The 12,127-nt window shown below is 37.8% G+C and overlaps 1 protein-coding gene across 2 annotated transcripts in view; it reads left to right on the forward strand.

The window, feature by feature from the left end:
- SNX9 (sorting nexin 9) overlaps positions 1-12,127 on the forward strand; it is a 62,119-nt gene that overhangs the window by 44,770 nt on the left and 5,222 nt on the right. For both annotated transcript variants that reach the window (XM_066993157.1, XM_066993156.1), the window contains exons 12-15: positions 1,164-1,267; positions 3,924-4,001; positions 9,651-9,727; positions 10,739-10,828. In XM_066993157.1, coding sequence (XP_066849258.1) covers positions 1,164-1,267; positions 3,924-4,001; positions 9,651-9,727; positions 10,739-10,828 — 349 coding nt within the window. The remainder of the gene's footprint in view (positions 1-1,163; positions 1,268-3,923; positions 4,002-9,650; positions 9,728-10,738; positions 10,829-12,127) is intronic.

Below are 12,127 nucleotides of genomic sequence, written 5' to 3' on the forward strand. Positions count from 1 at the left end.
CTCTTTCCAAAGAGGATAACTTCGAATAAAACATGAAATATTATTTTTATGGTCTTGAAAGCCATAACTTCTGTAACTGGACAAGCCAACTTGTTCAACAGTTTTTAGGTGAGAATTCTTCAGTGTTGAATACTTCTTGAATGAAAAGATGCTGTTTACTGAAACAATTTTGCTAGTACTTTGGCAGTCCTTTGATCATGATACCATTAAAAGAATGATTTGCTACTGGGGAAACTAGAGTAAGACAAGGGCTTCTTGGAAAGTCCAGCTTGTTTCTGTGCAGGTAGACTCTTCAGGCAGAGTCAGCAACTGAGGGCAGGAGATGCAGGTGGGGCTCTGGGAGATTGGGCCACAGCCGGAGCTGCTGGGACCCCAACTCTGGGGATTTGCTTAGGGTCGCCTTGTTGTGAGAGCAAGAGGCCAAGGAGCTGTCTCGTAGGAGCTGTCTTGTACAGGCTTTGGTTGAGAGCACTTGTAAGATCTGATGCAGTTTGAATAATTCACATTGAAAATTACAAAATGTGTCTCGTTTTCTTTTGTAGACTTCATGGAGTATTGCTATGTATTCAGTGCTACATTAAGTGGAAAAGTTTTGGTAGCTGTATGAAAACAGAGGGGTAAAAAGACGCATGCAAATAAAGAATTCTGTTTTGAGCATAACTGATGTTTTTTCCTCTCTGACACAACTGAAGACAGCAGTATTGTCAATACAATATGTATGCTTAAGTTTATATTTCCATAGAAGAACTACTGTAATTTTTATTCCTGTCAACGTGGGGTGCTTCTGCTTGTGTTTATTGCTTTAGGGATGCATTCACTTCAAATCGGATTTTGCTGCTCTCTTATTTGATCCCATTGTGGTGGATGTCTAACTACGAGCGTTATTTGTTTGCTTGTTTTGTTTTGTCTCTAAGGCAAGAATCAAAAGTAAGAATGACAGTCCAGATCTACATGTTTAAGAGAGGGGGAGAAAAATAGAATGAAAAATGCCTGGAACTAACGATGGAAATTCTGTCCTCAGTGAAATGACAGTGATTTCATGGAATTTATTTCTTTGATTTTTAAAGCATAGTTGACACTCCTAAATATTTCTGTATTGTGTTTAGAGAGTAATGTATCTGTTTAAACTGCTTTTTGTTTTTGCTTTTTTCCAAATACTATAGAGAACAGAAATGTGATGCAGTGGGTAGATTCACCAAAGCAATGGATGATGGAGTTAAAGAGCTGCTGACAGTGGGACAAGAGCACTGGAAGAGGTGTACAGGGCGTAAGTATTCCTTCTGAACTCAGTGGTGTTTTCAGTCTTGTTTTTCTGATGTGGGTTTTATATATATATATATATATATATATATAACTTGAAGCACAGCTTAAAACTAAAGGAAATTCTAAATTATTATGAGAATCGTATGTCTTTCTTGCTGCTTTCAGTGCCTGAAAGTATAAGTTGTGTACATTTTTGTTGTGGTTTGGTTTTTTGCCCATAACAGAAATATCTGGTCCCTGCCCATAGTTTTAAAAATACTATAAGCTAAATAAGTCTCATCATCCATCTAAAATCCTTGGTGTACCTGTTCAACTATGTCATTCATCTACATTTTAGTGACATGAGCAAAGAAGATCCATCTCTTTGATCAAGTCATAAATGGTTGCACTTTATTAACCCCTTTTTCTTGCATGCCAGGAGGAGTAATTTAAAGGTGGAAAGAGTTTAAAAAGCAAAAAAAAGGAAAAACAAAAAAAAAATCAAGAAGCTTGATTATAACTTATCCTTTAGCCCAATTCTTTTTCTTTTTTTTTTTTTTTTTCTCTCTCCTATCTCTTCCTTTCTGCAGATATTTAGGGTTGCAGAACTTCACACCAAGTCCCTATGACTCTGCCTGGGCTCTAATTTCCTAGTCCACAGCAGTATTCAGTGTTTGTGGCCACCACAAGGCAGCTATTGAAAGGAAGCAGGTACTACAGCTGAGGATCATAATAAACACTTCATGGCAGGCTGTAGTGTCTGGCTACCAAAGACCTATCACATAAGTCTCCTCAATGTTTCCCCCACCCCTTTTTGTTTTGTTGCTTCCCCTTTTTAATTCTCACCAAAAATATATATATATCCCCAGCCTAGCAGTAAGTACATCTCCTGAGTTATCTCTTTGCCACTATCTAATCTTACGTTGCAGTTGAATATCTGGGGCTGACCAGAAGGAACGGGAAGTGTAGGAGCTGTTTCTTCTAGCAGTGATTACGTTAGCACCTGAAGGATACGGTTTTAAATTATTTACACTCTCCACTTGATTAAGAGGGTTTTCTCCTACACATCACTGACCTTCCTGGTTCTAAGGTCAAAAATAGGTTAAGCCTTAAGTCTCTTATCTCACAGGATGCACAACTCTAACATTGTACAACTCTCACTTCGCGAGGGAATCACTGAGAGGAAAGCAAAGGGCAGGGGAAGGAAGAGCATCTCTCAGAAAAGACTAGAAAAATAGTGTTGCTGTGCAGTCACGGTAGAAATGACCAAAACACCATAGTTAAGGGATGGCTGTGACTTGTGCTTACAGTGGGAATTCAGTATTTTGTTCGCTGCTAAAATCTCCTTAAAGGTATGATAGTACTGCTTTAGGTATGGAATGATTTTTCCAATAGCCACAGCTAATAATTAGCTTGCCTAAATACAGTAAGTCAAAACTGATTGTGTTGGCAGTTTTAACTTTTCTGATATTCATACTGAATAGAAAAAGGCAGACTGGTAAATCTGGATTTGCAAAACTGAAGAATTTCAGTAGTCTCTTAAAAACTTAATTTCCACGTCAGCTCTAGTCACATCTCCTAGTCAGAATTATTTTTGGCACTTCTTGAGCAATACTTATGTGCGTTCCGTTCTATAAAATTTAAATTGACTGACAGTGGGAACTTCCAAAATGCAAGTGAAGAAAAAACAGGATGTTCTTCACTGACGTTATCACTGGAGATTCAGTAATGAGTTAATGGCTGATAACAGAGCTTTAGTAGTCTGAATGGTACTTGTTCCATAAGGAAATACCAGTTTTCATAAATAATCTAGCTCCTGGGAAAGAATTTGATACAAGATGATCAATAAAATTACACTTTTTGGACTACATTAGGGTCCCCCTGAAAATCTGATTGTGTGAGATGCTGGAGCAACTGAACAGCGCTATTTAGCCAGACAGCATATCCTGTGAACACAGATGTCTGACAATAAAAAGCAAATCTACTTTTTTTTTTCCTACTGACATAGGTAGTTTATAAAAAAAAAAAAAAAAAAAAAAACGACAAACAAGCTGCTTTAACTCTTCAGATTGCTGTTTAGGCCTCTTGGGTGGTGGTAGTCAAAATGTTAATAATGAACATGTGCTCATAAATCAGTTTATTGACTTCATTGTGAGGAAGCGATTTATGCATGCGTTTTTAAAATTCACTTTATAAATCAATTTTATCATTCAGATACTTGCATCAACTTTTATTCCATGATAACTTTGGTTTCTATCAAATCCATAATTTGAGGAGAGTTTAGGTATTATAGGTCTGTAAGATAATCCCTTCTTTAAAATAGTTAGATTTCTGCTTCATGTCACTGTTGCCCTTTTTTTTATAGGGGGCGGGGGGAGAAGAAATTCTCACTGCCTAAGCTGGAAGGCTGAGCTAGGAGTGCAGTGAGATTTTTATAGCATTCACACACTGTTCTTCAATTATTTGTGGCTTTCGAGAATCTGGATTCCAATAGCTTTATCCAGTTTTTGAACTCGTGTAGCAGGGAAGGGGGGTGAGAATGCAACTGTAAACACTTCACTAGCACAAATGTACTAATTGTTTTTGACATCAGCTTCTATCAAGTTTTGGAAATGCTACAGACTTAAACTTGTCGGTTTTGCTTCAGTTTCCCTCTTGTCCCATCCCTTTATCCCTTTCAGCGCTACCCAAGGAATACCAGAAGATTGGAAAAGCACTGCAGAGCCTGGCAGTGGTCTTCAGCACTAGCGGATACCAAGGTAATTCTTATAGCTTCATTTGTACTTCACTTAGCAAAATATATTTAAATTATGTCATGCTGCATTTTTTGGCAAAGGTCTTAATGCTTTCCTCTTTGAATGTAGATGTCAGTCATGTTTCTGGAAAAATACTAAAACCATGTGTATTACAGGGTTTCTTATATTCTAGTCTGTGGTCTTGTTTTGTTTTCTCTCGTTCTGTAATCATGTGGTGGGTTATTAGTGGTGGAGTTTAGTTAGATCTTACTAACATGTAATCTGTTTGCTGACCCGACTGACAAAACATGCTGTAGCATTTTTGTGACCTATATTTCTGTCATATCAAAAGAGGACAAAATGCAGCCTTGAAAATAGATGCCACAGAACTACTTTATGAAACAGCAACTTCACACAAGGATGGAAAACTTTTGTATGCCATTATCTGGGGTGGAGGGTTGGCTACTGTAGCCTTTTCTTGTCTTTCACCCTTCTTTCTTTTTCTTTGAGAGCCCTGAAACAGAGCTTGTCACATTAGGTATGAAAGCTGTGGGAGAGAAATGGAGGGAATCAGTTGCAGTTTCTTTTTGCAAACTAATCAAAGTTCTTCTAAAATTTAGTCTTTAAGACAAACTTAAAATCCTGCTCTGGTATCCTAAATTCGGCTGATGTTTTCTAGTTATCTGGAAAACATTCTTCATATCCTAAAGGGAGCTAATTGGGTCTGTTTTCTCTGGGATTCTTAGGTCAAATACATTTTTTTTCCTATATTTAATAGCAAAATTAATCTGCTCTAAAGCATAGCATAGAGGCTTACTCTAATCTTCATATCTTAGGACTTTTAAACAGTACCTATTTTGACTACCTGTCTGTCCCTTGGTCTGTACTCATAAAACTTTTTGCCCAGTGATCTATGTATTAAAATGCAACTAGTTTTGAAACTCAGGAGCTCTGCTGCTGGAAATGCTGGAAATAGATGTTGTACTCCTTGTAGTTTGTTCTCATCTTTGTCCTGTACTTGCTGAAAATGTTACTTTTGCATGTAAGAATCAAGTAGTGGATTTGCATGCTTATGTATACTCAGTGTAGGTTAGAAAACTGTAAATCCTATCCAGATAAATTCTGAAGCAACAATTCTTGAGAAAGGACTGAAAATTTCTTGAACTATAATGCATGTTCTTTTACCAGGTTAAAGGGAAAACACGATTTAAACCTAGGACGCAAATTTGCAGATCAACCTTACAAAGGGAAAGTTTCAATTTGAACAGCATGAAAAAAAAAAAATAAAAAAACATGCTGCTTGGGAGCAAAGCAAGGATATTGCTCTTTGCTGTTTGCCCAGCTGTACCTGGTTGTACACTGGTATCTTGCTGAGAAAAATGCTCTTCCCACTTACAGCCTCTGTTCCAATTCTGTATGTGTTACTCTTTTTTAATAACTGGTATACCACTATATTTTTTTGACAACTAAGAATATGTGGGACTTTGCTTTTTAAGTTCAGTTTCCAGGAAGAGAGAACAAGTGCAGTGCACATGTTGCCTTTCAGTGTCTTCATCACTGCTGCCCTCACTCTGTCCTGCCTGCTGTCTGTGTACAATTTCATTTGATGGCTACTTCAGAGAGAGATCTGTGCGTTGAACAGACTGTGCAAGAGAGATAAGCTCCTGGATTTAAACTGATGGAATGCAACTTTTCCTGATCTCACTATACAAACGTGGCACTGGACCTATTGCTTCAAACAAAGTACTATTTAGGCTGAATATGGGGTGCGGTTTCTCTGGACTGTTGTTGAAGAGGATTGTTTCTTTCAGCCATACTTAAAGGCACCGAGTTCCATTTCCATTGGTAGCTGAATCTCTTCATCCTCTTCTTTGTAATACTGACTCAGATACCCATCTCCCCTGTGCATATTTACCTTTGAAGATTAAGTTCTCAAAGTTTAAGCATGTAGCTCATTGAAGATGGCTATGATTGATTTGGTTACGTGAACAATTTCAGCTACCGGTAGCTGACTTCTAACAGTGTATCTGGTATATCGGTTGGTTCATTTGAACAGTTTGTATGGGACGGACACATCTGTTGTCCTTACCTCTTTCATCAGTGCTGCCTGCTTGCTCTGCAAAGCCTGGCATGGTGAATGTCTACTGCCTTCTCTCATAACTTCAGCCTAAAATGTTTAAGATAGCAGTAGTCAAGAAGTGCTTGTTAAACTGATACAATTAAGCAATTTTTCTTATGCTGCAGAATGAGTCTTATCAATTCGTTCCCACCCACAGTGCATATAAGGAATTCAGCCCCAGTATTTGCAGAGGTAAGGGTACCTTTAAAACTATTAATGACACATTGAAAGTGTCTCCTTTAATTTGACCATGGGCCTATGCACTGTTCAGTCTGTTTTAGGAACAAGTGCTTTGTACGTGTGATCCTGGCCCCAAAAGCATATTGGATAGTTCCAGAACATGACTGAAAGTGTCTCGCAGCCTAGCACTACATTGCCTATTTTATTGCATCATGTGATGCTCTGAGGTTAAATAGCATCGCTTCTCTTCTGTGGTGTCAAATCTAGGCAAGTCTTCTATATTAAGAAAACATGAATGGCTATGGAAGGCCACTCAACCAAAGTGAGATCTAATCCTATATCATCCCTCAAGCATTTTCTTAGGCAGTTGCATGTAAGTTTCACAATCATACCAGTTAGCAACAAGCACATCTTGCCTTCCATGCTGCTGCTTCTGTGCTGAATGATGTCAATCTCATGTGTACTTTTCAGAAAAAAATCTTGCTGTGTGTTGTTCCACAGTACATCAATCTTAATCTTTTTTCTACTCCTGGTTTCTCTTAAAACATACTTTGGTGGAGAGAGAATGGCACAAAAACCTCTTGTGAAAAAAATCTGCTATCCTAATCAAGTCTTACAGATTATTAGTTCCCTCAGTATGCCTGGTGTATTCCTAAAAAGGTGATTACCACTGCCATTTACCAACCAGTTAAGCTGATAAGAGATGCTCCTCAAAAATATCTCCCTATGACTCCTCATACTTCTACATCTTCCTTCATCTCCCTTGTGACAGCATGTCGGCTTGTGAAGCAATGAAAATAACAGTTTCTCCTCATGGCTGAGCTAAAATATCTGTAGAATATTATCAGCCATTTTAACTGGTCTTTTTACAAGTGTCTTTTACCGATGCTTTGAAGCCCTCTGTGTTTCTCTTGGGGATACAAGTAATGCACACTGCTCTAGTTTTGCTGTAAATGTCAGTAGCGTGTTGGTTAGGGCTTTCTGCTTTTCTGTTGATGAAAGAGCCCCTGACATCCTGGTATAGCCTTGCACTGGGACCCAGCTCAGTCTTCATGGTTCAAGTTAAGCAGCCCATTTGCAGCTTCGCATCTTGCCCAGCTCTCTAGAAGGTGAGAATGTTAGAAACATGACCTTATCCAAGTAATAAGACTCTTAGCAAAACCCATGCTGACAACACTTAATGGGAGCAATCTGCTGGTGGAATTCAAGTTGCTTTGATGGGTGAGTGTGTGGATTGTATGCAATAACTTCAAAAAGGCGGTGGGGTATTAAGGAGTGATTGACTGAGCATGGCATGACTCTGCAGATACGTATTAGAACTTGAAGGATGCAGCAAGTGACAGGTAAAATCTGACTCTTTAAGGTTGCCCTGCTATCACCTGAGAAGTAGACTGTAGAAGACCAGGATGCAGTGTGAGGAGCTGTAGATACTCTTCTATCATTTGTGTGCCTGTCTGCTGTTGGGATCCATTGTCTGGAACAACTTTGACACGTACCATCAAGGGTACACTTCTGTAGGAGAGTGAATGCCTCTGCTAGTAGTAGAAACTCTTAATAAATTCTGTTCCTTCTACAAGCTGACTCTGTGCCTCACTGCCCCCACATGAGAGATATTTGGAGGGTTTAACTAGATTTTCTGGACACTCCAGTCCCTTGGGTGAATTCTGCACACAAGTGGCGAGTTACTTTTTCTACTCAAATACAAACACTCTTCTTCCTTCTTTGTATTCAGGTGGGAGAAGATATTTTATTTTTACAGCATTACAACATGAATAGCAATATCTAGACGAGTCTGGTTTCTGAATCAAGCTAAAGCCATACCATCTTTTTGTCCCCAAAATCTAGCAGTTGCCTAAGCAGCATTTAAGCTAAACTCAAGGTTTCACAGTTACTTCTGTGTAATTCCAAAATAATGAAATCATTTCTCTACCTGAATGACATTGATCTGAATTTTTTATAGTTTAACAATGAGAAGATAATTTCCAAATTATGTAGTTTTTAGGTCTCACCATGAGATTCATGTTGTTTTTTTCTTATCCAGACAGGCTTAAATAGTAGAAAGCCGTTTTATAGTGATGTTTGTATTGCTGGACTTACTAGTGCTGAGGATCAGTAGCTTTCTGTCAAAGCTTTTGGCTTCATAAAAACAGTCTAATGGAAAGTAAGAATCGATTAATAGACCTGAAGCAATATTTAGTCATTACCCTGTTTCCTTTAGGACGCGCTAAAATGAAAGAATCCTATATAATAGATCTCTAATAGATTATTTTCTTTGTCATAGTAAAATAAACTATTTTAATGTTCAAATCAATCATTAAAGAAATCAATGTTTGGTAATTTTCAGTTAGGTCACTGATTAATGTCTATAGAATAAAAACAAAATGTTCTTAAGACTATTAACTGTGCCAAATACCAGGACATGTCTGAAAGAATAACCTTTTCTTGAGCTAATAGTTGGTATCTACAAATTATACCTTCCCTCTTCTCTACCTCAATTTGCTTTCCGTACTGTTGACCGCAAGCTTTGGACAAGCTAACAAGGATGGAAAAAACTGGTGTTTTGGGAAGGTGAAGTGACGTGAAAAAACAAGAATGTAAGGCTTGTTTCCATCTTTGTCCCCCATAGCCGTGTCCTGCTAGTAATACAGTGTTATGAGCACTTGTGGTGTTGTCTAGCTTAGGATTTGTGGTGATGTTTGTATTTTTAGATTGTGGGGCCTTAGATTTATTTCATGTGACAACAAAAGTTAGAAGCCCGTTTTCAAAAAGATTCTTACAGAGTTTGAGAATGTTATCCAATAGTTCTCTAAAGGCTGAAAAATCTTGTTGGCAATGAAAAAAAAATGTTATTTGAACCTCCTTTTCCCTCTCTGGCCTTTTAATAATTGTGATCCAGGACTGCTGAAGAGCTTAAGGTTATTATCGTTTCTCCGTAGGGCATTGTGGAGAATTTACTGCTTATCAGGTATGAAAATCATTTGTTAAAAACCAGAACAGTAGATCTCTTTGGAGCTTTGGTCTACCTTCTGGTGTCACTCTCCTTGTATTCCGCTTGTTCCAATTCTGGTAGGCTTTCTGTTGTCCCCTGTGGGGGAATACCTGTGTATTTAAACTACATATAGTTATGAAATGTGGAGCTGAATAGTGCTACGATGGCAGAACAGGGTATAAATAGTCCCTTCAGCATTCGTTGTACAAGATCTTTAGGGTTTTTCTTCTTTAATGGTATAAAACCAGTATTTTTCCAACCTCTTTATTATTCCCAGTTATAAAATGGTGAATGGATTTTATTATTATAAGATAAGCTATTTTAGAAACTTGCCTCGAATCAAGATGTGACCTGCTGTAATTTGAAAACTGATGTTTACTTCCAGGGGAATCTGATCTCAATGAAGCAATAACAGAAGCAGGAAAAACCTATGAAGAAATTGCCAGTCTTGTAGCAGATCAGGTATAAGCATTATGAATACACTGAAATAGTGTGTACAAACATGTGTCCTGTGTGGATAACTTCTGACTTGTTTTTCTGTTTTTCTTTCCTATTAAGACATAATAAAGGTTAATGCTGCATACCACTTAGTGAAATTATTGTTAATACATTTAAATGCACCCTCGTCTTCTCTAGTATGTCTGCTCTGGGGAGAAGTAATGGGAGGGTATTTTTCTTGGATCAGAAAACTCACATTCTGGTTTCTAAAACACTAAAATGTTTGCTTTCTCTTTAATTGTTTTCTGATGTCAGTGAACTGTCTTCATTATTGATACAACAGAGTGAGATTTAATCAAGGATAGGGTTTCCATGTCTCTCTGCATTCCCCAAATATCTACAGGATCCAGATCTTGCAACTTCTCATTGTCTTGACTTGTAATTGCCTGCTTCAGTAACAATCTGTCTTAATGTCAGTATTCAAGTTATACATGAGTGTTTACAGTGTGTTAAGCTTAGTCTCTGTACTGGGTCTGGCTGGGATGTTAACTCCTCTTCTAAGGAGGAGGAGTGAGAGCAGTTGTGATGGAGTTAAGCTGCCTAGCACGGTAAAACCACCACAGTCTCCAAAATGTAGAGCCTTTTAATTTTGATGTTGAGTAAGTTGTTCTTAAACAGCTTTCCAAGTCAGCAACTAAGAAGATGTACCCATGCATGTACACATCTGTATGTGCAAGGACGTTATTGCTTGAAATTGCCATTGCTAGAACTGGTAACTCCAAAGAAACATTGAGGTAAAACACCTCACTTCATAAGCCAGTGTTAAGTAAAACAAAGAACAGAGGCATCTGCTCTCTGGTGCTCAGTGCCTTACTCCAAAAGGCCTGTTTACCTATGGAAAAATCTGCCATAAGCAATAGAGATTTTTCTTTCCTCTATTCTTTAATTCCTTTTTTTGGCATCATCATTTCTTTTCTGTGTCTGTGTTATTACTGTCACGGATATTTTTACTAACATGCGTACTTTGTATATTAGCCGAAGAAAGACCTGCACTTTCTGATGGAAACAAATCATGAATATAAGGGATTTCTTGGTTGCTTCCCTGACATCATAGGAGCTCATAAGGTATGTGAGGGTGTCTTTCCTGGTAAGGGTTGGGCAGTGGGAAGACCTGCATAGGGAGCAGCAAAAGTGGTGGTATCGATCACTGCATGTGTGCAACAGCCTGGCCCCTGATTCCAGTCACACTGTGAAAGTTTCTGTGAAGCTGGCATGTTCGTTTTTAAAATAAAAAATATTTGGGGAGTGAGGAGGAGGGGAAGCTAGAACTTGTCTCAAGATTTGAAAATACCTCTACTGTCTGCTATGGTAGAGCACTAGAAGCTTCAGGGTTTTCTCCAGGATAGCTTCGCATGCCTATATGGTGAATGGCAGTAGTAAAAATCTCTAGTGTTTAGGAATCTTATGTGGTGATTGATACTAAAGCACAGTGGTATTGTAGGAAAAGTGTGTATACTTGCATGGTTTGCATATTGATATATGATAATCATGGACTGCTTAGAAGTGTCTTAATATTAAAAATAAAAAAATGATAATTTGTTCCCTGTACTATGAAAGTCATCAAATAGTAAAACAGTAAAATTGGCTATTGTGTCTAGTTTTGAATATTCTCGTTTCCTATTTTTATCCTAGAGATGTCCTCACATTCATGTGCTTGCTGTATCATGTTTCAGGAAACTACAAATATTTGAAGTATTAAACACATACACAAATGTTTTTTCTACCACTGGAAATATTAGATGTATAAAACAAGAACATATTTTTGCAAGACCAAAAACATAAAAGCATGTCACATTTATGTGCAGTCTTTCTTCAGGACTCTAATGGTCCCCAACGCCACTGAAAACCTTTGAGGAAAGTAGTATAAATAAAATGCAGAAAAAAAGTGTTTAAAACTTGAATCTGAAACCTTTTGCTAAGAGATATGTAAATAGATATTTTTGAATATTGTTTGGCATGAAGAGGAAAGCGCAATATAAATATATTGTGAAGGGGAAGGCATTTCTTTTTACCCTTCTTGCTTGTGACATAAGGATTTTCCTGAATCACATTACATATTGCAATGAATTGTAGTTTCTTGGAAAGCAGTATGTGTTTTCTGAATGTTGTGTAACATGCAGATAAGGTTTTAGAGGTGGTTGGTAGTTTGAAGCTTTTGGCATATGCTCTGTCAGTCAGCTGGATTTTGCAACGTGGTTCTTTTTTCTGTGTATGTATCCTTGTGTATTACCGCCTTTATCGATCTTTATTTCTTGGTGACTGTGTTAATGCCTGTGTTTTAAGTCACTTCTTGGATGCTGTTAAGACTCTTGAAAGCAATACAGCGAAATAACAAACCTTGGGTGTACATATGGGAAGGCTGAA

This window comes from Anser cygnoides, chromosome 3 (genome assembly GCF_040182565.1).
Source record: "Anser cygnoides isolate HZ-2024a breed goose chromosome 3, Taihu_goose_T2T_genome, whole genome shotgun sequence".
Classification (NCBI taxonomy): domain Eukaryota; kingdom Metazoa; phylum Chordata; class Aves; order Anseriformes; family Anatidae; genus Anser; species Anser cygnoides.